This window comes from Gallinula chloropus (genome assembly GCF_964237585.1).
Source record: "Gallinula chloropus genome assembly, chromosome: 6".
NCBI lineage: Eukaryota > Metazoa > Chordata > Aves > Gruiformes > Rallidae > Gallinula > Gallinula chloropus.
In genome coordinates this window covers 25,095,564-25,123,039 of record NC_140091.1, presented here as the reverse complement: position 1 = coordinate 25,123,039, position 27,476 = coordinate 25,095,564, and the positions used below count along the sequence as shown (strand labels likewise).

At 52.5% G+C, this 27,476-nt stretch overlaps 1 protein-coding gene across 3 annotated transcripts in view; it reads right to left on the bottom strand.

The window, feature by feature from the left end:
* PBX1 (PBX homeobox 1) overlaps positions 1 to 27,476 on the bottom strand; it is a 130,385-nt gene that overhangs the window by 18,373 nt on the left and 84,536 nt on the right. For 2 of the 3 annotated variants that reach the window (XM_084266155.1, XM_084266156.1), the window contains exons 3-6: positions 7,730 to 7,974; positions 4,728 to 4,918; positions 3,735 to 3,870; positions 498 to 657 (exon numbers count right to left, since the gene is read on the bottom strand). In XM_084266155.1, the coding sequence (XP_084122281.1) occupies positions 498 to 657; positions 3,735 to 3,870; positions 4,728 to 4,918; positions 7,730 to 7,974 (732 nt within the window). The remainder of the gene's footprint in view (positions 1 to 497; positions 658 to 3,734; positions 3,871 to 4,727; positions 4,919 to 7,729; positions 7,975 to 27,476) is intronic. The other variant, XM_084266157.1, reaches the window with a different exon arrangement.

The following is a 27,476-nucleotide window of genomic DNA, read 5'->3' as shown; positions in this document are numbered from 1 at the left end:
CCCAGTGAAATAAAATCAACAAGAGTTTAATTATAATTTTTTCCCCTCCCATCACAGTGCAAACGATCCCAGCAATTTTTTTTTGGATGGTGTTTCTGGTTGTGTGTTTACCACCCATGCATATAACCCCCAACATGGCACCGGCGCTCTGATCACACTGCTTTTCCAACAGAAAGAAGGGGGGGTGAGGGGGAGGAAAGGAAAAAAAGAGGAAAGCGGGGGGGTATGGAGGGGGTGTGGGGGGGGGGATGGGGAGGTGAGGAAAGGGAAAATTCCAAACCCACAAGGAAAATAAAGTACCCCCCTCAAAACAACCCCCAAACCCATCTGTCTTTTTTTTTTTTTTTAAAGACCACAAAAGTGAGGCAACCAAACCCAGAAAATAAAAATGGAAATAACCAAAAGGCAAAACCAAGAGAGAGAGAGAGATTAGAGGGGTGGGGGAACAAAAACCGAACACTAATGACCCAAAATAAAAAAAAGAACCAAAAACTAACCAGCTGAATTGGGAGTTGAGGGTGAGTTAGCCTGGCTTCCATGGGCTGACACATTGGTAGCCGTGACAGCCGTTTTGGCAGCATAAATATTGGCTTCCTCTTGAAATTTACCTATGTTCTTCTTGTACCGGATTCTCTTATTTCCAAACCAGTTTGATACCTAGAGCGAGTTTAAGAGAAGACAAAGACGTTAACGTTTCAGCTCCAGCGAGTGTGGCTGGGTGAGGAAGGTGGATTAATTCAGGTTAAGCAGTACATATTCTATTCCCCACAGCCCCCCCCTAGCTGGTGAAGGAAGCACCTTCTATCCCCCCATGTACCATACCACGCCCAGCAAAGGTGGTGGGACCCCCTTGGGAGGGCTGGGGTTGGGTGGATGTGGTTCCTCTACGAACAGGACATCCACTATTGAGATGTTCGATGCTCCACAAGAGTCGCTAGACACACCCCACAAAAATACCAGGTGGGTTTTAAAAGAAAACTGAGTCAAACAACCTGGAACTGCACAATCTGAAAATGAAATGTGTCATTAGGGATCCTCCTTGGTGCCCCTCTGACAGGGACAGATGCCCTGACTCCCAGGTGTCATCTCTCCTCCTTTAAGAGAAGCCAGTGTGGCTTTCAGGGAAAGCACCCAACAAATTTACTTGGACCTGGCTGCCCCACAAAATTGCCTTGGTATGACTGGAGCTCTGCCTTTGATCTGCTTCAGTGAAATCAGTGCTGAAGGACAGAAGTGGCTGCTCTTCATCCAGCGCTCTACGATTGATCACAAGCTGCGATGTAGCCGGAAGCTTCAGGGGAAGGCTGGGGAGGCAGCATGGGGCTTGTCCTAAGACACAGCTTTGGTCCCAGGGAACAAGCATGTCCTTTGGAACAAGGGAGATGTTTCCATTTTGTTTGTCCAGAGACCACTACAGGTCTGTTGTGGCTGTGTGCCCAACAGCGTGCTGAACGAGGCTACTGGATTCATTTCCCAAAAAATAAAGCATCAGGCTGAACTTCTTCAGGAGTCACAGGGGTGGCTGGAAACGATGGGCCGGATCTGAAGGCAGCACGAAGCGGGGCAGCCCTGCTCATGCCGGTCCTGGCAAAAGCTGTTTCTCTGTGCCTGCAGCAGCACAATGAATGAACCTCTGAAAGGAGAGCTCCGAGCAGGTGATCCTCACACGCCATCAGGGTGATGTCCTTGCATTGGAAGTATGACTGCTTGAAGGAAACTCCCAAGTTTCAGGCTGTGGAGTCTGTGTAGAGCCGCTTCCCAGGGAAAATGTTAGGGTACCTCCCAAAGGCCCTGAACTCAGCACTGCTAAAACCTTGCTCAGGACCCTGCTGACGATACCCTTCTTCGCTTGTGGGCACAATGTCACAGCAAACAGTCTTGGAGAAAGCATGGGAAATATTCAGCCTGGAGTTTGGGAAGCAGCTCTCAGCTGCTGCACAAGAGGGAACACAGAGAATTAGGGGAACGTCTTCCTATGTGCACATCTCTGAGCAGAAGACAGCTTCCAGCCACTACTGACTTTGTAAGAGAAAGTTCGTTGGGATGACGAGGCTGGGCAAATGCCAGAGGAGGCTGTAACACTCCCACAGGAGCTCCAACATGAGCTGGCAAGGAGCTCCATCCCCCTTCCCAGTCCAGCTTTCTCACTAATGACAACGTGTTCCTTCGTGATCTTCCCACTTGGCTGTCTTTCTGCAACAGCTCTTCTGGTTTCAAATGCTGGAGCCAGTGGGGGAACTCCGAGGGCCATGGGGAAGAAAGTCGAGATAAACAGCCACCACAACCCATCTTCAGCTTAAAACTGGTGAAGCAAAAAACCTGTCTGTCAGCCTTTGAGTTCAGATGAGCTCTGCTCACAACTCGCATGGCAGATTGATGCCAACCCATGTTCCCACTCAGGCTCAACAAAACCAGAGACTTGGTTGTGCATTAGTTTCTGCCTTCTTTGGGTGAAGAACGGAGGGAGATCTTGGAGACAGGCACAACACTGACTTGATACAGCACAGTCAAAAAGCTTCCTAAGCGCAGCATCTCTCCTGGGCATTTTCCCCTTGCAAGGGAGAAGTTGTAAGTGCGAACAGATGAATTAAAAGTGAGAGGGGAAGCATCAGGACAGCTGTAGTTTTACTTCAACCAATATGTGCTGTCTCTTGTAGGTGACTGGGCAGAATCGTTGTTTGAGTCTTCTGACCCAGGGGATGCAATTGGAGTTGCTCAGCAGGCCTTCAACACGGTGATGACACCTACCCTTGGATGCTGTTGCTCCTGCTGAAGGCAGACACGCTCTCACAAGGACACCAGATGCTACTGCTGTCTTCAGTTTACTCAAGCGACGAACAGGCATGTGCCTGGGGCTGGGAAGCAGCCCAAGATGGGGAACACTAAGGCAGCCTGGAGGGAGTGCTAAGCTCACATGAGGACAAGACTACCAGGGGCCATATAGAATGGCTTTCTATCATGCAGCTTGCTCCAAAAAGAGAGGCAATAAAGAAGGGCAGGCCTGACCAACATACGGTTGAACACTTCAAGGACTGCATGCGGTCCTTACAAATCCCAGCGGCGCCCAGGTGAAAGCTCCAGACTCCAGGAGCTACATGGCTGTCTTGAATGTATGGAAGTAATTCAATTTGTCTTTATTGACCACCTTTCTTTGAGGGATAAACAAGTCAGGGAGATGTCATGTTCCACAGTGCAAGAGTAATATCAGAGAGAAACGACCCTGAGAAAGCCCACCCTCCCTGAGCACACACTACAAGCGTTAGCCTGTCTGAACCAAACCCTTCCCACCAGGACCTCGTCCATTTTGCCTTATCAATGAAAAACTGCCCAACTCTTCCCATTGCCTTCAAATCCCTTGGCTTGAAGAATGGACTTGCAGCACAAACAAACTCTTCTCGCAAACCGGCTCAGCACTAATTCCCTGAGGAGAAGACTATGAGTCTGTGGGTCATGCCACATCCGTGCTGTTAACACGGTGGCTGCGCACACAGACATCGCTCCATGAAGTCTTCACCCCTTCCAAATCCTCTCCCAAACTCTCCTTTTCCATCCCTGGCTTCAATCTGCAAGCCTGCTGTCTACTCTCCCATCCACTTACACTAACTTGTGCTGAACTCATTTAGCAATTAAATGCTGGGACGTAACCGAGGTGACTGTGGTCTGGAGTGCCCGTCACCACACCAAGGTCTCCCATCAGTGGCAGCTGTCTTTGCCGTATCTCTGGACCCTCTCACCTGTGAGACTGTGATGCCGCATTTCTTGGCTAGCTCTTCTTTGGCTTCCTCACTGGGGTAAGGGTTGCTGAGATGGGAATAGAAATACTCATTCAGGATTTCCGTGGCCTGCTTGTTGAAGTTTCGTCTCTTCCGCCTTAGCATGAAGAAAGAGGGGAAAACAGAACAAAGAGGAAAAGGAATCAGTGCCAGGGATCCAGAAACAGGAACACAGTTTTAGAGACTCTGACTTTCCCCACTTTCCCTGCTCCTGGGAGCAGAGTGCAAAGGATTCATGGCCAGGAAACTTCTCATCTGCACCTTGCCAGCTCTCAGCACCTTCCAAAGCAAGTTAAATCTCCTCGAATTCTCACTGCAGCCTCTTGCTGACTGGCACCCAATTCCTCCACCTGGGAAGGGGAGTCCTGACCTGGCTGCCCTGGCCCAAGACATCGCTGCAAAGCTCCATGCTGGGAAGGCAGTGATGGACATATCCTTGGGAAAGTCTGTTCCCTTCACAGCTGGGCACTTGCCTTGTACCCTGAGGGAAGCCACCTCTCTCCCCCACCCCAAGCTGTAGCGCAAGCCACGGTCTGCATGTAACCACCTTGGGAGTGGAGGAGTTCTACAGTGAACTGGAAAATCTGGGACAATGGGAAGAGAAGGAAAAGGATAGGGTCCTAGAAGGAACAGGCTAGCTTTCATCCCCAAACTGAAGCACACATTCTCATTGCAGAGTTTTCTGGAATATGCCACAGAATTCCCTTCTGCCACAGCAAAGCCAGCAGCGTGCGATTCTCAAGGTACAGCCAGGAGCCTCCCAGAGACACTGGATGGAATTACTGTCCCCTTCCTTGCTGAACCACAGCAAACTAAAAGGAAGGTAAACGGCACCTGCAGCTCAAGACCAAGAAGCACTGCCCTTCAGCTGGACCCAGGTTCAGTCCAGAACCTCGAAACACCTCTCCTGGGCCTGCACGGTGGGGTGGGATGGGTTTGGTGGAGCCAACTTACCGTGCATCCAGAAATCGGGAACGCAAGATCATGACGGCTTCACATGTGCTTTGCTTCAACTGCATTTGGATGGAGCTGAACTTGCGGTGGATGATGCTCACCATCCGCTCGATCTCCTTCGGCGAGATAGGCCGGGTCCGGCTCTGCTCGCGCAGCAGGTTCATCACGTGGGTGGTGAATTCGTTGCATGCCTGGGATGGCAAGAAAAGCAAAAGAAACCCCAGGATCGGAAGGTCATTCGATGGCGTCAAGGATAGTACAGAGAGCTGGTAGGGAAGGAGAGACACGTGGAGGTCTCGGTGGCTGGGGCTTTTTAGTGCAGACTCCGAGCAGAAACGTGCTGGCTCTTGGGGGAGAGAGAGGTTTCCCTCCTCTGCCAAAGCAGGTAGCATGAGAGGCTCCTAACTAACATGCTGAGAAGCACAGGAGCCAGTTTTCTTTGTTCTCAAGGATCATGGATGGAGCTGGGGCAGGTGAAGCCCTAGGCCTCATGTAAAGCATGAAGAAGTCCCATCCACTGGGACTGGGTGAGCTATAGATGTATCTGAGGAGGACCATGAACCTTTTGAGACTCCTGCTGTGATACTGGGGTCCAGATGGGACACGTCCTGCAGAGCTCCTGGAGTTTCACAGGAGCAGCCTCCAGAGACACACGGCACTGCTCCACGCTCTTAGCTCATCCGATAAGGGCTAAATAACAATAATTAAAGCCCTAGTGAGGCGGGAGCCCTGACAAGTAAGGGCAAACAGGTAATAATCCCAATTAGTTGGCTGCTGGCACAGCACTGCCTGGCTGCTCCTGCTGTCCCCACGCCATGCTGTGAGCACATGGTGGCACGAGGAGTCAGGGGGACAAGGGGTGGGTTTTGAGACTCAATTTAGGCCGTTTCATTGCCCTCTCTTACATCTCCATAAGCACCTCATGGGTATGACAGGATCCTCTATTTCAGGATCCAAGCCCCTAACACTAGGTTCAGAGCAGCACTCAAACACTGATGGCTCAAGAAGCCTCTGGTTTTCCTGGGGCAGGGGCAGCTGCTCGCTGTTGCCACCCCACACTGTGGAAAAAGGGGCTAGCAGGGGAAAGAAATACTGATTTTGGGGACTGGTGACATAGGGTGAGGGAAAGGAAGTCAAGCCTATCATTCCAAAAGCCTCCATGCAGTTTCTCCCTCATTTGTCCCCACAACCTGTCCGTAACTGGTCCAGAGGTGCCGAATCCCCACCCACAGCTCAGACCCAACAGGGAGATGTCCTCAAGGAGAGCGAAGCCCCTCTGATCGCCCATCACCAGCTTCAGCTGACAGCTCCCATCTCCCAGGGTGAGCGGCGGCTATGAGAGCTCTCAGCCAGGCGCCTCTTTGCTCCCAGATGCCTGAGCAATTTCAGCTCGTCTCTTCTTGGCGTGAAATAAAGAGCATTAAAGGCAAAATTGCCGGCAAGCGCCGTGCTGTCACAGCAGCAGCCAGACGCCGTGAGAAGCCAGGAGCTCAGCTCCCCCAGTCATCAACGAGGGGACTGGGGAGAGGGAGAAAAGCTGAGCCCTGGTTTTGCAGGGCTGCGGGTGATGATACCAGGATGGGGCTTGGCACAGCTGTCCGCAAAGCAACTCGGGGGCTAAGCTGCTCCCGATGGTGGGTTGGGAGAAGGAAAGATGTGGTGACCCATCTCACCACCCTACCAGGCTTCTCTCACCTGGGTGTTCCTTTGGGGAGAAAAAATGATGCAGAAACAGAGCAAACAAACAAAAAAACCCTGCCCAAGGGAAAAGAGGAACAGAAGGTCCTTCCCTGAAGCCTGTCTGTGGCTGTGCCCTCGAAGATGTGTCCTTGCTGGCTCTGCCCTTTATGGGTCTCTCTTTGGGCTTGGGTGGTGAGGGACATGGGGTCTCTCCTGCCACACCACCCTGCATCTGTGCCTTGAGAGAGTGACTAGAGGAATGGCTGAAGACAGCACCAAATCCAATCTGGCCCCTGTCCACCCCTCTGCAAAAACACCTTTCATATGCTTCTCCAGCACAAGAGCCCTGCCTGGCCACCCTGACTCCAGTTCCAGCCCAGGGGCACACATCTGAGGTAGCTCCACACCGCTCAGCAGCCTCAGTTCGGCCAATATGGCATCTGAAGGGGTAAGACATCCCCCAGCCCCATCACACCACCAGTCAGCTGGGTAAAACAGGGGCCAGGATGGCTCACAGTCCCATCACATCATTAAACCAGAGACCTGAAACCCTGCCTGGCCCCTGGCTGCAGACTCCATCCTGCACCCAAAAAGGAGAGATGCTTTTTTGCCCACACTCTGTAAACCACAACCTTGGGGTAGAAACCACGTTTGCCACGAGAGCAAGCCACGTGGATGGAGAGACATCTGCAAAATATCCAGAAGTGTCTGAAGGAAACTGGTTTTGAGCACTGGCCTGCAATACCGATCATGCGACTGTCAGCGTCACCAGTAGCTGCACTCATGACCCAAATAGCCTTTCCTTTTTTTTTTTCCCCTAAGAATCTTTTTTGGGAAGAAAAAAAAAACAAACCCTTTTTATTTTCCCCTCTGGAAAAAGAACTTCTGAAGCAGAAAAAATATTCAATGAAGATTTTGATTCAAGCCTTGCTTGGTAACCTGCTTGCACTGAGGCCAGCACCTTGAAGAGGACTCCCCTTTCACAGGGCCAATTTCTGGCAAGATATTAGGCGAGGAGTGAGAAGTGAAAACCCAAGGGGTACCCCACGCCAAGCCTATTCTCATGGCACACCCCAGCACACAAACCCAGCCCTAAAAGCTCACGGTCTCACTCCAATACCAAGCAACAGTTTGCATTTGCCCGCACGCTCCTAACAATAGATGTCAGTAGCGATCCAGGCTGCGCGCATCCACGCCGCGGTGCCAGCACCGGATGGATGGATGGCAGTACGGGACGGATGGCAACTCTCCCAGTTGTTCTGGCTCCCGCTCCCACTAACTCATGACCACCATCCCTCCTCCGTCGTGAAGGAGCCTGTTACCTGCTCGTACTTCTCCAGCTCCGTGTGGTAGATCTGCCGGATCTGGGAGAGTTTGGCTCTGTAGTCGGAATGCTCCACCGAGTTGTCGGAGCCGGCTCCACCCGATGCGGCGGCGGCGGCAGCAGCAGCAGCTGAGCCGCCTCCTTTTTCAGGGCCTGCTACCCCCTCAGCCAGGAGCATGTTGTCTAACCGCATCAGCTGGGGGTCCGTGGGCTCCTCTTCCTGTGCTCCCCGGATGCTCAGCACTGCAGGAGACACAAAGGAGACAGGAAAGACTGAGTCGTGCCGGGAAGAGGATGCTCATCCCAGATTGCACTAGAGGGGCTCAGTCCCCATCAACAAAGCAACACCCCAGCTCCCCTCCCTGCTGCAGAGAAGGAGCAGGGCAGCTCCAGCAGAGAGATCACACCAAAGGTAATCCAGAAAGCCACACTCTAGTGTCCAAGCCCCAGTGAAACTGCTAGCAGCACCAATCAAAAACCCTACCACCACACCCATTCTTGCTGCCAGAAATGCCAGGAGTTTCTAGCCCAAACTTCAGCCCACCCAGGGATCTCTCATGTCACCTAACATGTTGCTTATGGCCCGATCGATCACTGTTTGCATCAGCTATCAACCCCAGATAGAAGTAGTAGAGTCCAGGGCTGACTGTTCCTCAGTTTCCCCGTATTTAAATAAGGAGAAGGATTGCCAGGCTATGCTTTTAGTCACCCAGTGGAAAGAAAAGTAAACCAAGTAAAAGAAATGTATTTTATTCTTTGGAAAACACCGTTTATCTAAGAATCTCATCATTCCAGTGAAGACCAGCCCGTGCTAAGAGAAGGGACAACACCAAATCAAACCTCCTGGAGCAATCTGCCAAGGAGAGAACTTTCCTCCCTCCTTTGTACCCGCTGCCTCAAGTATTGCTTCTAGTAAAAGTCATCCTCCTGCGGGGGCTTTCCTGGAAAAAACCCATGGGAACATCCCAACCGCTCTGGAATGGCTTGGCAAATGGACACAGCTCAGGTGTGAGTGATGGAGGTGCCCTACGTGCCCCCCATGCCTCTCCCCCCCGCCACGGTCTGTGTTGGAACACAGAAGCATAACCCAAGATTTCTATATGCACACAGATGTGTGCAGCTGCAAAATAAATAAAATAAACCCTTGATGAGGGAACAAAGAAAGCATTTCCTAAGAGAAACAAGCCCTACTTCCCCATCTCCTCCAGCATAGGAGCTCAAAGCTCTTTGCAAACACTCTTACAAGCCCCCCAGCACACGTTCATGCACATCCGGAGCTGGGTAATGCTGCATGGAATTTAATAAAGCCGTGCCTGCTCCCACCTGAGATAAACTTGTCCCCCTAAATCTGTAGCAGGAACAAGAAAGAGTAGTTTTCTCCATCATTAAAAAAACCCCAACTTAAATCTACAATCAGTTGGCAATAAGAAGTAAAACCAGAACAGCTAAAAACCCCACAAAGTATGTTCTTTCTCACTCCAAACTAAGTCAGAGAAGTATATAGCTATTACCAGTATAAAACTGAAGTAAAAGCCCCTGTCGAGAGGTCTGGCTGACACTGAAAGAGCTTTTTTTAAAGCCTCAGCCTCCACTGAAATCGTTATTTTCAGGGCTCCAGCGTTTATCGGTGGTTTTGTGATTAAAACATTTGCTGTCAACAAAGGTGGGAAGGTCAGGGAATGGAAAGAGGGGGGAAAACCCAACAGCAGTTAAGTTTGCCAAAAAAAAAAGAGCTAATAATAAGTAATTCCATGCTGGGGAGGACTGCTTGTGTACGGAGGGAGGGGTGGGTGCATGGGGCCAAATTTGGAGCTGGGTGCCGGTTGCTGAGCCCTGAGGAGACAGGTCCGGCATCCTCATCCACTGCAGGAGCCTTCCCACGGCACTGCCGGGGATGATGAATGCGAGGGGAGAAGTCAGACCTCATCAAGGCAGCGGGTTGGGGTCTGCAATCCATCAACTCTGAGAAGAGGTAAAGGTAGCCCAAATCTTTCAAAGGAGGAGAGCAGGGAGGTGACGGGCTGTGGGTGAGGGACTAATTTGGTATGGAAAAATAAAAGGAATAAATCCCTGTTCTTCCTGGGGAGGAAAAAAACCCCAATGCTAAATTAAAGCAGATCAAAAGCCCAAACACAAACAGAAAGCTACATAGGTTAAAAAAAATAAATAAATAAGTTTTAAAAACAAACCCCGAATAAACAAATCAAAAGCGTAGTTGCCAAAACAGGCGCATCTGGATTTCAAAAGGGAAATATTTTTAGATAAAAAATCTCAGGAATCATTGACCTGACAGGTAGGCACGAGTGATTAATTAGTTGATGTTTGGAAAGCTGCTTCCTGATGAAAAGCACTGCATAACCCCTGAGCTTTATTATCGTGCAACACACATGGACCAGCACCCACTGGGTGCACGTGTCCTGAGCATCCTTCGGATGGACACGTGTCTCCGCAGCAGAGACCCAAACCCAGGCGGGGACCATGTAGAGACACCCTGGGCTTGGCTGCCCACTCAGAGTACAGCCAGGAAGTAAATACTTAGAAAGGCCAACATGGCTAAGGAGAACTGATGCCACCAATTTATCCCTGGAAGGCTGCACTCAGCCTAGGAGAAGACAAAATGATTATTTAAAAGCTGCTTTGTTATCTTACCAGTGCTGTTGCTAGCTCATAGGCACCTCCTGCCATGATGCTCTAGGTGCTGGGTGGCTCCAACCCTCCAAATATTGCTACCCCCACCCCGCCTCCCCCGTGTTGGGATACGGTCCCACACAAAACAGATGGAGGGGCTTGGAGTGAGTCAGTACAGGCAGCATCCGACCTGCGGTGCCTGGGTGGCTGATTGTGACAAGCCCCCCACTCTCCCAAAGGTGTCAGCTTTCCCGCCAAATTCCCAACAAAATAAAGTAAGCAGAATGATCCTCGGTGGTCTGGCAGCGAAGGGAGGCTGCAGGCACGCTCCCACCCGTGCCCCGGCATCCCCAGGCCCCGCCATTTGCTGCTCCTGCTTCAAGAGAGGGAGGGAAAAGAAGCAAAAAGAAGAACAAAAAGGAAGATAGCGACTGGCAGCTGGGGGGAGAAAAATTCCTGCAAGACTTTCTGTGCTTGGCTGCTTTCCTGCTGGCTCGGCAGCCCCCAGCCCGCGGCCTGTGCCGCTAGATGGTGCTGGGCCTGCGCCGAGGGCCCCGCTGCCGCAGAACGCGTTTCTATACGTAAATATAAATACACACAGGCAGATGTGGGGATATGGAGGGGTCTGAAATGCAAACCCAAGCCATGTCCCTTGTCACTGTCACGAAACACTGCCCAGCTGACCGTGGAGGGGAAGAGAGGAGCCCCACGGCTCACAGCCACGGCACAGTCACCGATGCCACCAGCGTGAGCAGCTGGGGACCAACGAGCCACCAGCCTGAGGTCCGGTCATGGACGCTGCCACGCCAGGGTCATGGAGACCCGTTCCAGCAGCTGGGAAATGGCTCCCGGCTCCCACGCTCGCTCCTTTTTCCTCCTGAGAGAGGTACGGCAGCCACGGTCTGCAGAGGACATTGTCCGAGTCCCAGGCTGGCTCCATGGCGGGACTGGCCTCAGAGGATCAGGGAAGGAGACAAAGCTGAAAGTAGGTCCCTGGCTCCACATCTGCCCTGTGATTCAGGGACGCAGAAGAGAAACTGCTTCGAGCTGCCAAAGCTTGTGGATGCTCACAGGTGTTTCCCACTGACCCCAGCATTTCTGAGGAATGGCTGCGGAGCAGCCAACCCCAGGTTCACAGGAGACAAGCAGCCAGTACCCCACACATGTCTGTGTCCCCACGCCACAGTGCTTGTGCCCAGTGTCAGCGTCATGGGGGCAGCCACGCAACCAGGGTGGGTGCCATGGGGCAGAAGAAACGTCAGACATGGTCCTAGCAGGTGTCTTCAAAAGGGACTGCACCCTGGGGGGCTGTGAAGACACCCAAGAAATCCACCAAGGAGGGTACCCAGGTTCCTCCTGGTCCTCCACACCACCTTCCCCTCCCTTCTTTACTCCATCCTCCTGCATCTGAGGAGCCAGCTCAATGCAGGAGCAGAGCACACAGCCAAGGCCGCCCCAAAATACTTCAGCTTTGCAACCCTTCCGCTCTCCAACCCTTCCAACCCCACCAGATCAGAGATCTGCAGGCAACACAGGTAAAACAACATCATGAAGGCAATCAAATGTACTGGGAGTGATGGCAGCAGCTTAGCAGGAGACTGTGCCTTGGCAGTGACAGCAGAAAAGGATGCTCAAGCCTCCGAGCTCTACCTGACTTCTAGAAAGGGTGACTTATCCTACTGTGGTCAGTGTCCTCAGGCTGAGGAGATGCAGAAAGTGTGGGCCAGTCCCAGCCATGCTCCCAGCATGGCATATATCCATTCACAAGAGGCTGCAGGGGTACAGCATTCCCCCCACTTTCTCATTGTCGCGTCTCCCCTTGGGTGCCGCTGAACATGTGTGCACTCATCCCCAGTTAGGTACTGGCCAGGATGTCTGGGGTGGAAGCTGAAGAGCAAGCAGACAACACTGGAAAAGGCTATGACCAAGCAGAAGACACCAGAGGAAGCTAAGGCAAGGTGGAACAGTGGGGAAAGCCTCTCCTGGGATGCAATCAGGTGATCCTGGAAGAAGACACAGTGACCAACATGGAGTGCACCCAGGTCACGATGACAGAAGACAAAATCCCCAGAACCAGCGTGGCCGCCCGTGAGGGCTCCACTGCACAGGACCTGAGCTCCCTGACCCTGCACTGACTTCGGTGGGCAGTGCAGAGATTTGCTGTTGGAGGGTTAAAATCCCCTCCAACTACAGGAGCTGGCAGTGCCTTTACAGCTCCGCTTGCTGACACCACCACCCAAGGGCTGGTCCCACCAGCCAGACATTCAAACAAACCCACCCTAAAATGAAACCTGCTGGGTGGCTGCAATGAGTTCAGGAGGAGTGCTGCCCTCCCACCTGACCTGGGTGGCTTCAGGACAGACTTTCTCGTGGGCTTTTCTGCCTGTTCCCAACTTGCTGAATTGCCTTTCCAGGGGGACATTTTAAAGGAGAAGGAGATTTCAAGTAAATGATTACAACTTATCGAAAATAATGTGCTACTTAGCATCGGAGACAAGCATCCTGGCAGGCAAAGATGGGAAGCAATGCTGGAGCAGATGGGAGTAATTAGGTTGTGATTTTCAGAAGGGTTTTCTTTCCTGCCTCCACTGTGCATGCAATGTGCTGGGAGAGGGGAATGAACAACCCACCCAAAACCAGAGGTTCAAGAAAGGTGTCTGATTGCTCTGCCAGTCTGAGCTGGCCTTTGATGTGATGTTCCCATGGAGGGACCAGAGATGCCCAGAGCAGCAGTGCCAGTAGTGGAGTATGGCTGGCTGCTCTCCTGACCTCACACAGCCACAAGTGGGGTGAGATGCCTCCTCCCCCACCAAGGCTCTCATCTGCCCCCAAAACATGGACACCTCATCTGTGCATCGGATGAACAAGGTCTTCCCTAAATCCTTCCCTGGCCAGTGGGTACCCCTGTCGTAGGGACGATGAAGGCACAGCAGTTCCTCCTTGGGACCCCCAAAACCCCTGTGTAGACCCATGAGGCACACAGCCAGGCTTTGAAACGCCCACCAAGCCTCAGCCCCCTTACTACCTTTTGCAATGTGACCACCACCCGTAACATTCGCCAGGGTGCGGGGAGCCCCAGCTTCAGGAGCCACACCAGCTCACTCCACCTTCGGGAGCCACACCAGCTCACTGGTTGTCTTTAAACATTTGGTTTTACACCTCAACCAGCAGCCAGCAAACAGAGAAACAGACACAATGCCAGCAAACGCCCCTGCTAACAAAACCAGTCACTAATCACCTTATTTTAAGCCGATCTTGATACTCCCTGGAGCCTGAGTCCACATTTGCCAATGCTGAAGGTCAACAGCACCGAACCTAGTACAAAGATATTCCCACCTGACTCCTATTTGAGAACATACACATGGAGAGGCTCTCGGCTGGCTGGCTGCATCCTCCTCATGTTCATAACATGGAGCCACAAAGCAGCTCTGAAGAGGGGTTTGTTTCCTCGGCTGATCCACGATGGCATGGGCACAAGCCACAAGCCCCCAGACCTCATGCACCTACCTAAATTCCTGGTTTGTTGGTGGTTTTTTTCCCCTATGCAAGCATATCTGCAGCCAACTTTCTTCTGCAACAGCAAGCCCCAGACACAAAAGGAAGATCCGGTGACTTGGACCTTCTCTTTAAACACAAAAGCACGTTTGAGGCCCTGTGCTCACAAGGAATACATCAACTCTCAGAGCTTTATGGAGGATTCTAAAGCACCTCTGGCTGGGTCTTCACACCACCTGTTCAAAGGTGGCAGACCACAGCGTCAGGTCTTCTTGGCAAAGTCTGTGGTGACCACGTTAAAAGGGTATCAAAGATCTCAGTTCCCAAGGTGGAGCACTTCTGTGTTAAGTAATCACAGGGAGTTTTATACCTCAGGTGGATGTATTCACCATGTTTGCATAAAGCTACTGAGAAAATCAACATCTAAACGTCAACACCCACTTCCAACATAAACGGAAGCTAGAATTTCCAAATACACAGACACCCACACCAAAGAGAAGTCAGGATCTTTTTTTCTCTTACGATTGACATAAAAGTTCCCCTGCTCACTCCAACCTTTCCAAAACTTACAAATGGATGAACAGATTTTTGCTCAGATTTTCCAAAACAGGCTGCCGCGAGATGAGGCATGGAAAATTTCAGCTGGCAAAATGGCTTTTTGTGCATCTACTTATTTATTTTTTTCCCTGAAAAAGGAGGAGGAACATTGTGAAACTGATGGGCCGCTTCTGTCACCAGCTTTCACAGCCCAAAGCCATAAACCAAACAAAAAAAAATCCCAGCAACAAACCAAGCGAGAGGTTTAGACCCATAAGCACTGCCAAGCCACCCCAGACCCTCACAAACCCACCTCCTCTCCCGACACTGGAGCACCCATGAGGGCTGTTTGGAAACAATGTGCTTCAACAATCTTGTGAGAGGTGCTTTGACAAGTTGAGAAGCATTCCCTTAGGTCATAAAGCCCACAGAGCTGTCTTAAGATACCTACGCCCACAGAGATGGGAGCAAGTCACATCAGAGTAATGGTCCATCTAGCCCCAGGGGCCAGCTCCAGATGTGGCCAAGAAGCCATGATGGAGACCCAACCAAGGCCATCACCATCAGCAGAACCATCAGATACTCAGGGCAGGGGCACTTCCCCCAGAACCCTCCTACCCACCGCCAGTTTTGGGAGCTTGCATTGCAGCCTGCATTCAGATCAATCAAAAATGTCTCCTCCCATTTCATGCTATTGTCACCCACCTTTTTTTTAAAAAAAAAAAATCAAAATTTGGGTCAATTAAAAACCCAAATATGCTTTAAAAACCCCAGTTAACTTCCCAGCTTTCTGAGGTGGAAGAGTCCGAGTTATTTGCTGAATCCAACCCGAATGAAAGAAAAAAAAGAAGAAAAAAAAAAGAAAAAAAAAAGAATTCTGAATTACCCTCACATCATTATTCTGGGGTGTGGGGAATGGGAGAGGGGAATTTATCACATGCCAAAAAGTTTCTCAGCTCCCAGCAGCAGCTCTCCGTCACTTGAGGAGATGCAGTTCGCATGTGCCACAGAAGCTGCAGAAGAGAGACGCGTATTTCACAGCGCTGGCAAAGACTCTACACCGGTTTTCTCCTAACCCCATCCCAAATGCCAAACAGGCTGCCATATAGCAAGCGAGGATCTGGCAGCAGGATGATCAAAAGGTCTGAAAAATTATCACAAACGCATTAGGGCAGAGAAGAAAAAAATCCTACACACACCCCCTCCCAATTGGAAAATGATCTAAAATAGCCCTTTCCATAAAAATAAGGAGCAATGTTGCAGTGATTACTGAAAAACAGATTCCCCAGAGGAATGTGACTCCCCGGGAAGCTGAATGAACACAGATGAGCTCGTCTTTCCAGTCCTTCCTCCTCGCGTCTCGCTCCTGCCGACCAGTTTAGCTCATGGCTAGGAACTGAGCCAGGCAGGACACTCCCGACCCCGGTCACTGCTGCGTTGCAGTCTAACGAAGCAGGGTGGATCAATGTGAAATCTTTCCCAGTTTTCTCTTTCCAGACCCAAGCTATGCCTACCCATGGATGCTCCTCTGCAGGTCCATGGTCATCTCCCATTGGCTTTGGCAGCAGAACTCCCTGCTGCAATTGTCACCTCTGAAATTTGGGGGCACTCAGAAGCGATCAAACCCCTCGCAGCACAAGCAGATTACTGAACAGAGGAGGTTTAGCAGCTGAAAGCAGGCTGGAAGTGCTCATGAACAATAAAAACAAGCTAAAGTTAACCATGGACAAACCACTTCCTCCCCTCCCAGTTCACAGCTGCTTCAAGCCCACCTTTGCCACACCCCACCAAGAAGCAAATCCTCACAACTCCACCTAATTAAGCAAATCAACTTCACTGCTTCCCAAATAACACTCTGCAAACAACCCATCACCCCAGAGCCAAACTACTACTACTACTGGAGGAATCAGCCCTGCCTTATCAGCTTGCTTTCCTTTCAAAGAGCATGGATAAATTTTGGCCACACACAGGTGCCCTCCCCATGCTACTGAGTACCCCAGGCCAGGTTCACAGTCCAGCTACAAAGCTGGCTGATGTTGGGCAGAGATGCTGAAGCAGGTTGGAGAAATCCCAGGCTCTTGGCTTATCTCAGGAAGCGGTTTTCCCTCTCCAAAGCCGGGCAGGATTAGCAGGCTCCAGTTACAGCTCTGAATCAATCCCTTATCTGCATAGGCAAACCCAGCACAGCTCAAATTCTCCCGCCGCATCCACCACACTGTAACAGAGAGATTGTCTGTGGCCACCCACCCTCCTCCATCCCACCCTCCTCCCATCCCACCCCAACCCCTGCAGTGGGCAGGGGGACGGGGACAGAGACCGATCCGCAGCTGCTGCAGGCAGCAGGAGGAGATAAAGGGCAGCAGGACAAGATTCAGTACTGCTCTTCTGCTGCTGGCTCAGATTTGAGCAGAAGATGTAACCCAGCTAAAGACCACGGGCTGGCCTGGCTCAGGGGAGCAGTGTCTGCCACAGAGAAAAGCTGGGGCTGGGATGGTAAACGGGCATTACAAGCAGCGGAGTGGGGACACCAACACAAATGCATGCACGCCCCTTCCCGCACACCCCTTGGAGCATGTTTGGGATTTTTTCCATCCCTGGATTGTGATACGGGGCAAAGGAATCCAATTTTGCTCTTGCGATGAGAGGAAGAGGAGGTTAAACACAGAGCTCTGCTCCAACAGCTGCACCTGCCATGCTGGGACCTCACCTTCTCCTGATGAAGTTTCATGGACCAGAGTCCTCTCTGCAGCACGGAGAATGCAAATGGTCACTCAGGGACCGAACAAGCCATCGTGCTCATCCCAGGAGAAGGTTCAGGTTGGTCATGCCTGGAGACACATCCCAGCGCAGGGTGGAATGGACTGTGGGGCTCCCTAAGCCCCGCAGGAACAAATCAGCAAACAAAAGATGGGATCGCTCCCAGGACAGGTCCAGCAATAAACCCTCCCTCTGAATGCCAGTTGGGCTGGGATCTGCCTCCAGCTCCAGCTCGGTGCTTTGCATATGAATTCTCCTTGCTGAAAAGAAATGGGTCCTTTGAATGAGCTGAATCTGCTAATGAGAAGCCAGGGCCTCCAGAGCCCCTCTGAGGACAAGGGTCCCATTTCCACCGCCCCAGGCCAAGCCCTGAAACCCGAGAACAAACAAAGAGTGGTTTTCCCCAGAAGGAAGCTGCCTTTCCAGCCTCCTCCGGTCTCCGAAAGGTCATCTCCCCTGGACACACAGGGCCTGCAAACGGCTGCTGGATGCACAAAGCAGCGGGGGCAGAAAGTCATAGGTGAAAAGCCTGGCGAGGGCCCAAATGAAAAGCTGCATTTCAGATTCTCTTCTTGACCCATAAGGCTCCGTCCAAGGAAATGCTGACTTGGAGCTCAATAGATGGCAAGGTCCCACTCAAGCCCTGCGTTCGCTGAATAACGTACCCACTGCCCATCACCGGCCGAGGGCACGGCAGCTCTGTCGCCAAGGTGATGGATTTTGTGCGATACAGGAGAGAGTTTTCAGGTCTCAGGGCCAAGCCATGGCAGGAACCACCCTGTTTCCCCCCTCCCTTTCTCTCCCACAAAGCAGGCAGCACAGAACCGTGACAGACATCTACCAAAAGCCAGGGACAGACACGTAACAGCCTCCCACTGCGAGTGCCTCAGGGCCATGTCCTCTCCCCTCCACTGCCTCTCCTGCTTCCCAGCACGCCTCTGCCCAGAACCACGTTCCCATTTCCAGCAGTGACCTCCTGATGCAACCCAAGAGCTGAGCAGGGCCCGTGTCACTCCTGCTTACTTGAAGACAGCCTCATTCCTTGTGACTTGAAGAAGGTGGCTGCAGGGACAGCCTATCCTTTCGGGGGGCACGCAAGGAGGAGGGAAGCAAAGGAGAGGGAAGAAGCAAGTATTAATCAAGGACTTGCCATCCAGGGTGAAACCTCAGGGATGGGTTTTCCAGCAGGGAACATACTGCCTCATCAATGGGGAGATTGCAGCTGCTACCAAGTATAAACACATCAGAAGTTCCTAAGGTCAGTGATCGTTTCTGAGAGCCAGCCAAGGCCCAGGGTCTCTGCCCTTTGGAGGATGTTCACTGCTCTCCCCTAGGAGATAGGGATGTTCCATACCAGATGCATCAGAAACCATTCCTCTCCATGTCCACCTCTCCCCCAGCCACGGTACCAAGTGATTCAAAGCTGCCTCCATGAAACATTTGAATTGAATGTAAGTTATATACCTATGAGGACAGGTCAAGTCCAAAGAACAAGAAGCTACCATAACCAAAGGTGTTAGAAATCCCACCCCAAGCCCTGTAGAACAGCCAGTATTTGGATGCACACATCAGGCACTGTACAGTCTCAGGCACTGTACAATCTCAGGCACCTACTTTCAGTGGTGGCCTGTACTGGGACAGTATCAGGCCACTTCCTGGTGTTACAGATGTCACCTAGATGACAGGCCCAGAGCCAGCTTCCCCGGGTGACGCATGTCACACCCTGTGCGTTTCTGAAGAACCACAGCTCTCTCAAGCCTCCTCCAACTCTTTCCAGACTTGCCCTACACACAGGGTCTCTCTCTGCTACACACAGATCACACCAAAGCCCACCTGAACATTCCTCTTCTATTCGCTTGGTTTCCAAGCTCAGCACACCTGCAGTGTCTCAGCAGAAAGGTCAAGTTTATCCTCAAGCCTAGATGAGGTCAAGTTTGCCCCCAAGCCTAGACAGCCCATCAAGCTAAGACACGCTATCCTGAGCCCAGCTTTGCTGGGATTCAATGACATCGGGCAAACAAACGAGCACATTCTTTGCACGATGCTTGTTCCTCACCCCGCCATGCCGACCTGCTGAGCCCGGCGTCAAACCCGTCCCTGAGCGCGCCAGACAAAGCCCGATCCCTGAAAGGCAACAGCCGGTCGGCAGCATTTTAAGGCCAGAAAACAGCTCTGAACGTTCAGTTCCTTCTTTAAATAGAGGCCCCTTCTGTAAACGATCTGTTTGGACAGGAGGGAGAGTGCTGCAAGAGTCCAAGCGCTTGTGAAATAGGATCGGCTGCCTTCGCTCCCGCTCCATTCAAAACATGTGGGGGGAAGAAAGAAACCCAAAACTGGCAAGGCAAGAGGGAAGGAAAGTGCCTCTATACCTCTGCGCTGCTGGAAGGGTGTGAGACACCTGAGAAAGTGGGGAGAAACAGTTAAAAAGGATCAATTAGTGGCATTTGTGTTTCGAGGCGCCTGCGTGCGTTTCATTACATTCCGTGCAAGGGGCTGTTGACGCAGCTTTCCATGCTGCGGGGCGGTGGTTGTAACGAGATCCGGCTCTGCCTTCTACCTCGGACAACCCCAACTCAGGGCTTCACCACCAAGCCCACCCGCCCGTACGGTTCTGCAGGCAGAGAGGGGCTGACACCCAGCCGCACTGCACACTGGTCGGATGGACGGACGGATACACAGCTTCCCCCTCCTCTGCTCCTTTGAGAGAGGCCCCCTGCCATAAACAGAGGGGAGATTAAAAAGGGAGGGGGGGGGAGGGTTAAAATAAAAATCTTTGCCCAACTCCGGCTGCGTCCCAGATCAAAGATCATCTCCAGCGAGGCCATCTGGTCCTTGTAAATGTAAAACCAAATTGAAAGCCCTGCCCTCACCTCCTCTGACTCCCTTGGCAATATTGCTTTTACTGGCTGGGGACGGAGCTCGCAAAAGGCATCTGTATGTAATATAGAGCCCCCGTGCAGCTGGGCCGTAGGCTCACGACCCCCCCTTTTTGTTAATCACGAAGCAGAGGTAAATGTTTTCTCTGGATCTTCGGGGCCCCTCTTATTCCCAGAGGCTTTTGGGACAAGCCCACGGCAGCAACCCCATGGTGGAGGAGGGCTGCTCTGCATCCTCATCACTTTTCTCCATCTGAGGATCAGGTTGTCATCCCTGTCCTGGTTTAAAAAGGGACACATTGGGAGGGGACGATGTCCCCAGCACCCCAGCAGCATCCCCACCATCACAAAAGCCAAGCAGCGCCCTCCTTCCCCAGCCCAAGCAGGTTTCTCCTACCACCACTCCCCATCTGGGATGCAAAAGGAGATGCAGAGCAAACAGAGAGAAAGCAGAGGGCTGAACCGAGGGCTTCCAAAGAGGGGATATGACACATCCGAGCCAAAAAACGCCTTGTGAGAAACCCCAACAATTGCCAACCCAAATACTCCAGGCTCAACTTGAAAGGCAAGTGGGATCCGCTCTCAAGAGGAGAAAGCTACACGGGAGACGTCGCAGGCAAAGGGAAGGCAGCTTGAGGAATTCCTACCCATCAAGCTTTATTGTGTTATTCCAACTAAGCAGAGACAAAAAGACAAATCTCAGCTCCCTACTTTCATTTATAATTGAACCCAGTCCAGAAGGATGGAGCAAGTACCATCTGTAATGCAGAGTGCATTAGCAGCCGGCAGAATGAAATATTCAAATTACTGTAGGCTACCTCGCATTTTAATGACAGGGTTACAAAAACCTGACTTGTAAGTGGAGATTGGACTGGAAGAACTGAAAGTTTGTTTTTCCAGTGCATGAATTAACCTAACAAAATGTTACTTTCAGGAAAAAAAAAACAAACAACAAAACAACCCAACAATAACCAACCCCACGTTTGCACGGGTAATTCTGCAATGCATCCCAACAGGCCCCTGAGAAATAAATATATGATTCCATTTAGCTATCCTAATTGATATATTGTCCAGGGAGATGAAAAAACTCGGGGAAAATAAGGGCAAGGCTTTTTGCTTTTGGCTGAAGATACTAAATATACAGCCAGGGGCGTGCACGAGCCTCACTAACGTGTACAACAGGGCCTATATGGAGCCGTATGCGTCCACGGGGTGCGCCAGCGCGACGTTTGCACGAGCCGCGGCCCTTTGCCGCCGTGCACAATCTGAATATGCAGATCACCCCCTTGATTTCCGTGCTTGTGCCTGCGCCGGGATCCATTCGTTTTGATATCGTTAATCAGGGCTGCCGAAAAGCCTGACACAGTAAGTGGCTGTAGCCCCTAGCAGTAGTCAAGATAGAGTGACAGGCTCCATTTAAGATGTCACAGCATATAATAAAGTGTAAAACTATACTTAAAATAAACGAGATAGAAACAATAAACTTGACTCCAGGTTTGAACTTTCTGGGAGAGCAGCGGAGAGACGCCAGCACACGCGTGTGCGAGCAGGCACCGGGCTGGGGTGGCTGGAGAGGATGGTCCCGTGCCAGCTTGGCATTGGAGTGAAAACGAGGAAGGTTGCCTCCTGCATCCTCCAAAGGAGCCCAGCTTCGCTTCTCAGCAGCCCTACGGTAATAACCACTCATCAGGTGGGGCATCTCTGGAGCTTCTGGAGGTAGATGGTAAGGAGGAAGACCAGGAGTCAGAACTGGGATCTGCTGGGGACAGAGGGGATGGCTGGCCACGACGGGCATTGGGATTTAGGCAGACAGCCCACTGAAGGGGCTGAACTTTGCTCCCAGCACCACAGCAGAGAAGATTTACCCACCACAGGTGGCACCTCTGGGTGCCTGGATGGAGAAAAAATGGTCCAAAGCACCTTTCCTTCACTGTGAGTGTCACTGGTTCCTGGCCACGCTCCTGGGGTGTCCCTTCCCCCCCCATCCCAGGCAGCTGCACTGGGATGGGATGGAAAAGGAGCGATGTCCTCAGCATCTCCAGCCTGGGCTTGGCCACATGCCCCAGGACCAGGAGCTACAGCAGATGCTGGAGCCATTCCCTGGCAGGTTCAGGATCAGGCCCATGCAGGGAGGACACACTAACAGGTCCAAAAGCCCCATTTTGCTCCTCAAATTGCCACTCTGCACCCCAAAACCTCCTGTGCACCCAATGGCAGCTCTCTGTGCTAAGACAAACCAGTTTCTCTCCCTCCTGCTAAGCAGTTAAATTAGAGAGAACTCAATTAATAACAGCTGAATATTCTGTCACATTTAGGAAGATGTATGGTAAGACAAGCGAGTTGTGATGTCTGTGACAGAAATGATAAAAGTTCTCCCGACACAGCCTGGCAGATACTTGGCTGGAGGAACCACTTGCTCTCATGGACTCCAACGTCAGCGCAGACACCAGTCCCAGCGCCGCCTTCAAAGGAGAGACACTCCAAATTGCACAGGAGAACCACTGCCAAAATCGTTTGCAGGCAGCTCCCTCCCGCCCTCCTTCTGGGATCCATCTGAGATGCAGAGACGAGACCCTGAAGAAGACCTTGGCCAAGAGAGGTCCGAGACAGCGCCTGCCAGCCACCATCAGCATCACTCAGCAGAACCTCAAACCCTCCCGTGTCACCTCCAGGCCACCCCATGACACTCTCTCCCAATTTCCCTGCTGAGTCTGCCTCAGTTTACCCATTTACAAAGGGGACAGTTCTCATATCCCAAGAAAACTACCCTGGGAGGGGCCAGGGGCAGCGTTTACACGGCACCATGTCCATGGGCAAGCGCCTACCCACCTGGTAAGACGTTCTCCATCTAATTTAGGGATGCAGCGTGTCCGGGGCACACACGGGAGCGGTGCTCTCGAGACCGCCTCCTCTTCTTCTCGGGGGTTGTTTTTCACCGGTGTTGTTTGCGAACACAGTTTTGTTGCTAAGAAACTACCTTCATATTGCTCGGAGAGCAAAGACAAAGCAACCGTCAAAATAACACCGTATTTTGACAGTAGCCAGATTGTAACCATAAATGATCCATTCTCCCCGCTCCCCTGCATCCTCGTTAACGGGGTCTAAATACCACGCTCCCATCTCTAACCTGCACCCTGTACGTACACACGGGCAGCGCACAAGGACCCCTGACCAGGGGGTCTGTTGAATCCATTCATTCCCCAAGCGAAAAGCTGAAGGAATCAGAGCTGGGAAGAGGAGGGGGCTCTCTGGGGAGGCTCCACAGCTCCCTTCTAGGCAGGAAGATGGCACAAGCTCTTTAAGCGAGATGTACGTTAGAAACAGCAGAGTGTCCACACCAGCCAGCTCTGCACATCAGCCCTGGTTTGGGGTGAAACAAAATAATCTGTTGGCATTGGGTTTGTTAGGTGGGTCTGGGCTGGTTTTTTGGGAAAAAAAGCAGGGGGGGAACCAAAACACCCTTTTGCTGCTCAGTTTCCAAAGCATTCTGTGCCTCTCGCTGCCTTCAGGATGAGAGATCCTGCCCTGCAGGAAAGATCAGAGCAACCCCTCACCACCACCTTGACACAGATGTGTTCCCAAGCCAAGTCCCCCGCGCCCTGAAAAAGTTTGCCAATGCACTCACTTCCCAGGGTGGGAGGACACCTCTACCTTTCCTGCTGGAGCGTCTCTGGCCCCTCTTTGCTGATCCCACTGCAACTGGGAGGGCGTGGGTGGGTACCAGAACATCTGCACCATCCCTAAAGAAGGTAGGGAAGAAGTAAAGGCACCTCTGGAGCAGCAGCAACCACAGGAAGACAGATGTTTCTTGTACTGACCCAGGATGATGCATGAAGCTGCAAGGTTCAGTGGATGCAGTGAGCTCAGCAGTGCCCAACGTGCACCAAAAAGGTGGAGGAAAGCAAACGTCCTGTTTGGAAACGTCCCACGTGCCCTGCAGGCAGGGGGTAAAGGAGAGGGGAGAAAGGACACCCAAGGCTGTGCCCACTGGCTGCTGGGAAGGAAAATAGAGGACAAGGCAGGTAAACTCAAGGCTGAAACTGCAACCAAGGCAACCCAATGGGTGCCTCTGCAAGCACCTGGTGCAAGAAAGGATGCCCAGAGTCACAGCACTGCGGTGGCGGCTCTCACCACCCCCAGCAAACACAGACCTGCTGTCCTTGAGCATGACCCACTCCTGGCAATCACCGGCTCGACACGCAGCAGAGAGCACAGCCTCACTGCTCTGCTTTACAGCCCCCACAGTGCCCTGGTGCAGACAGCATCGCTTGTGGCAGGGATTGAGAGGGCTTAGGAGACCAGCACCCTGCCTTGGATGCTTTTTAGGGCAAATAAGGAAGAAAACTGCAGCTGTGGGGAGTGATCCTGCAATATCAGGGTTGTTTGACTCTTCCTCTGGGCCAGCTGGCCCCTGGCTCTGGCTGACCCCTCAAGATGCTTCTGCGCGTACCCGAGACCCCAGATCCACGCCGAACAGCCCCGTCTCCCGCAGAGCAGCAGCTTGCCACGGGCGCTATCCCTGCCAAAAACCTGAGCTCCACCCCACAGCCACAGTAGGAGAGAAAGGGAATGGTGAGAAGAGCTCTGCTGCAACCCACCAAACCCCAAACAACATTTCTCCTCAGCAGAACAAAGCCTTCGGAAATCTCTCCTCTGCTCGTGTCCCCTGACCCACATGAAAGCGGCATTTTTCTGGGCTAATTACACAGGCTGCTCTGAGCCTCCTGGCAGAGCATGAGCTGCAAAGGCAGGCACATCAAAGGGCTCCCAACTTTAAAATAAATAGAGAGCAACGACAGCACGGTCCACAGGAGACCTCTCCCTGGTGCCTGCGCTGGCCACCGGGTTTCAATGTTGGAGGTGACTGGGTTCACAAGACCCCTGGCAAGGAAAGCCAGGGGAACCTGGAAAGGGGCACACAGCTAGTTATATGCAAGGCACATTCACAGCATCAGGCAAGGAGGAGGAGGGTTGGTCCATGCAGGACCAGCCATGGTCACCATAAAGCCTCCTGAGGTCTCCATCCATGGGAAGGACCGACTGTGGAGCCTGTCTGCAGGCTGGGGTGGGACAAGCTGTGGGGCGCAGGATGGAGCTGTCAAGGTTGGGTTGTGGGAGAGGATGGGACAGGAGTCACTGCCACACATCAGGCAGTGGTGGCTGCCATCCCAGCTGGTGTGAGCACCAGCCCTGGGCGCTGCGTGCCTCAGTGTCCTGAGGGGTGAATGCCCCTGGAGCTCCTCAGATGCGATTTTCCAAACAGGTCCCTCACCCTGAAGAGCAACCTTGGTCCTGCTCAAGCAGAGTCACTGCCTGTGCCTGCAGCTCCTGACAGACAAGAAACCTGCACTCTGCTGCTTCCCATTTGTTTGAGAGAGACAGAGAAAATGTCTTTGCTGTCCCCTCCATAAAAGGGCACCAATCCCAACCTACCACCATCCCATGGTGATCTGTCCCCACTCCTGGCCCAGAAAGCTGCAGATACTCCTGGCTTTCAACTGCACACCCAGATGTGCTAGGCACAATTTGCATCAGAGACAGCTGGGGAAGATAAAGCCATCCTACCAGCTCCTTGGCCCCCACCTTTCACCTTCTCCTCTGGGCTTCATAAGGCCTTGCAGCACAGCCAGTACATGCTCCGCAGAGCAACCAGCCCTCGCTCCTCCTCACTGACTAGTGCACAGGTAACTCCAAAACAGCAAGGCATGACCAGAAATCCTATGGGTCTTCAGCGTCTGGTCCTTCCATGGGCAGCAATTACCCAGGAGTGCTGCTTTGAGAGATTTCTGCAGTGCCTTGGAAAAGGACAGGGGCAAGGAAGTCCGCAGGGGATGCTGTGATGTTCAAGAAGATCAGTGCACACAAAACTGTCACACAAGGGTTGCTGACCGCACTCCTGAACCCAGCCTGGTCCAGCCCTTGGTCTCCTCACTTCTCCCGTAGCCTTGGCTCGGGGAGCACGGGGACGAGGAGGAGGGCTGGACCCCATGCACCCCACCTCCTCCTGGTGAGGAGAAGGAAGATGAAAGGAAGGATGAGGCTGGGATGGCCGAGCGTGGGATGCGAGGGGAAGGTGTCAATTAAAGCAATGAGTCCCTCCGCATCCCCGTGCCTGACAGCCGTGCTGAGCGGAGCTGACAGCCGGAGCGCCGGCTGCCTTCCCCGTCTTGCTCGCCGGCGTGCGCTTTCCCCCATGCACCCCCAGCTCCAAATTGGCAGGGCCGGGGCACGCAGACACCAGCAGGAGCGTGGTGTCCCTTTCCCTGCCCCCAGAGATAGTCCTAATAATGGGAGTTACCGTGATCTGGGGCTTACACAGGCCGCAGCCAGCCTGGAGGCGGATGGCAGGGAAGCGTTTGGAGACGGGTAGGAAGGAAGACAGAGGCAGGTGCCGAATTGCAGTCAAGTCACTGCTGAGCATGGCAAGGTCCTGGCCCCCATGCAGGATGGCATCGCCTGGGTGCCAGGATGCAGGGAAGGTGGCAAGCCAACAGACCAGCAACTTGCCCCCCCAAAGTCACCTCCCCCAGCAGCCAACCCGTATCCCTGCTCCCCCTCACCTCCTCCTCCTGGGAATTGCATCCTGGGAGCCCCTGCTTCAGCCCCCTGCCTGCCCTCCCCGCGGGCTCAATCTGATTACTGCTGATACACATCTCCTCCTGGGCTCCAAAACACGCTCTTCCCAGCTGAAGGATTCGCACGGACACGGAAAACTTGTCCTGATTGCGGCGTTAATGGTCGTGTGGCCCATGTCATCACCGAAATGGCCTTAGGGGGAGAGTTGATGGGTCTCTGAAGTCATCAGGACTACCCCACCTCATCTTGCTCCCCTTATTAAAACCATTCATCCTGGGAGCTAAATGAATATGTTTCATCTTCAAATGCTGAGACACAACAGCAAGCAGGCAGAGATCTAATAGAACAATACCCATCTAATCATGCCGATTTTTCTCTCCCCATCCTGCCTTCATATTACATGCGCGGCCACGAGACCGAGCCAGGGCCGCGGGCGATGGCTGAGGATGGGGCACAGCCCGCTCCAGGCTTTGCTGCCACCACTGCACCTCATCCCCTGCCCCCCACCTCCATGCCAGGGTCTTCCCTCCCTTTGCTGTGGTGGAAAAAGCCCCAGGACTTTGAAAACTAATAAGCCAGATAGATACAGAGCCTAACAAGTCCAAGGGAGCCAGGGAAGCAGGGCAGGCCCTCCGCCACTGGCAGACCCCTGCTTCCCATGGGAATACCACACACTGTACTGCCCATGAATCATCCCGGTGCTCCTTCCCACACCCACTGCAGGTTTTCCCAGCTCCCGTTCCCTTAGATACAGAGTTTACTGGTTTCCCCCCACCCGTTTGCCAAAGCACCTTTTTGCATGCATGACGTCAGGGTAAGGCACAACGATTTTGTGTCTGTTGCATGTTAAGGGTCTCCAGTACAATCCCTGCCTGG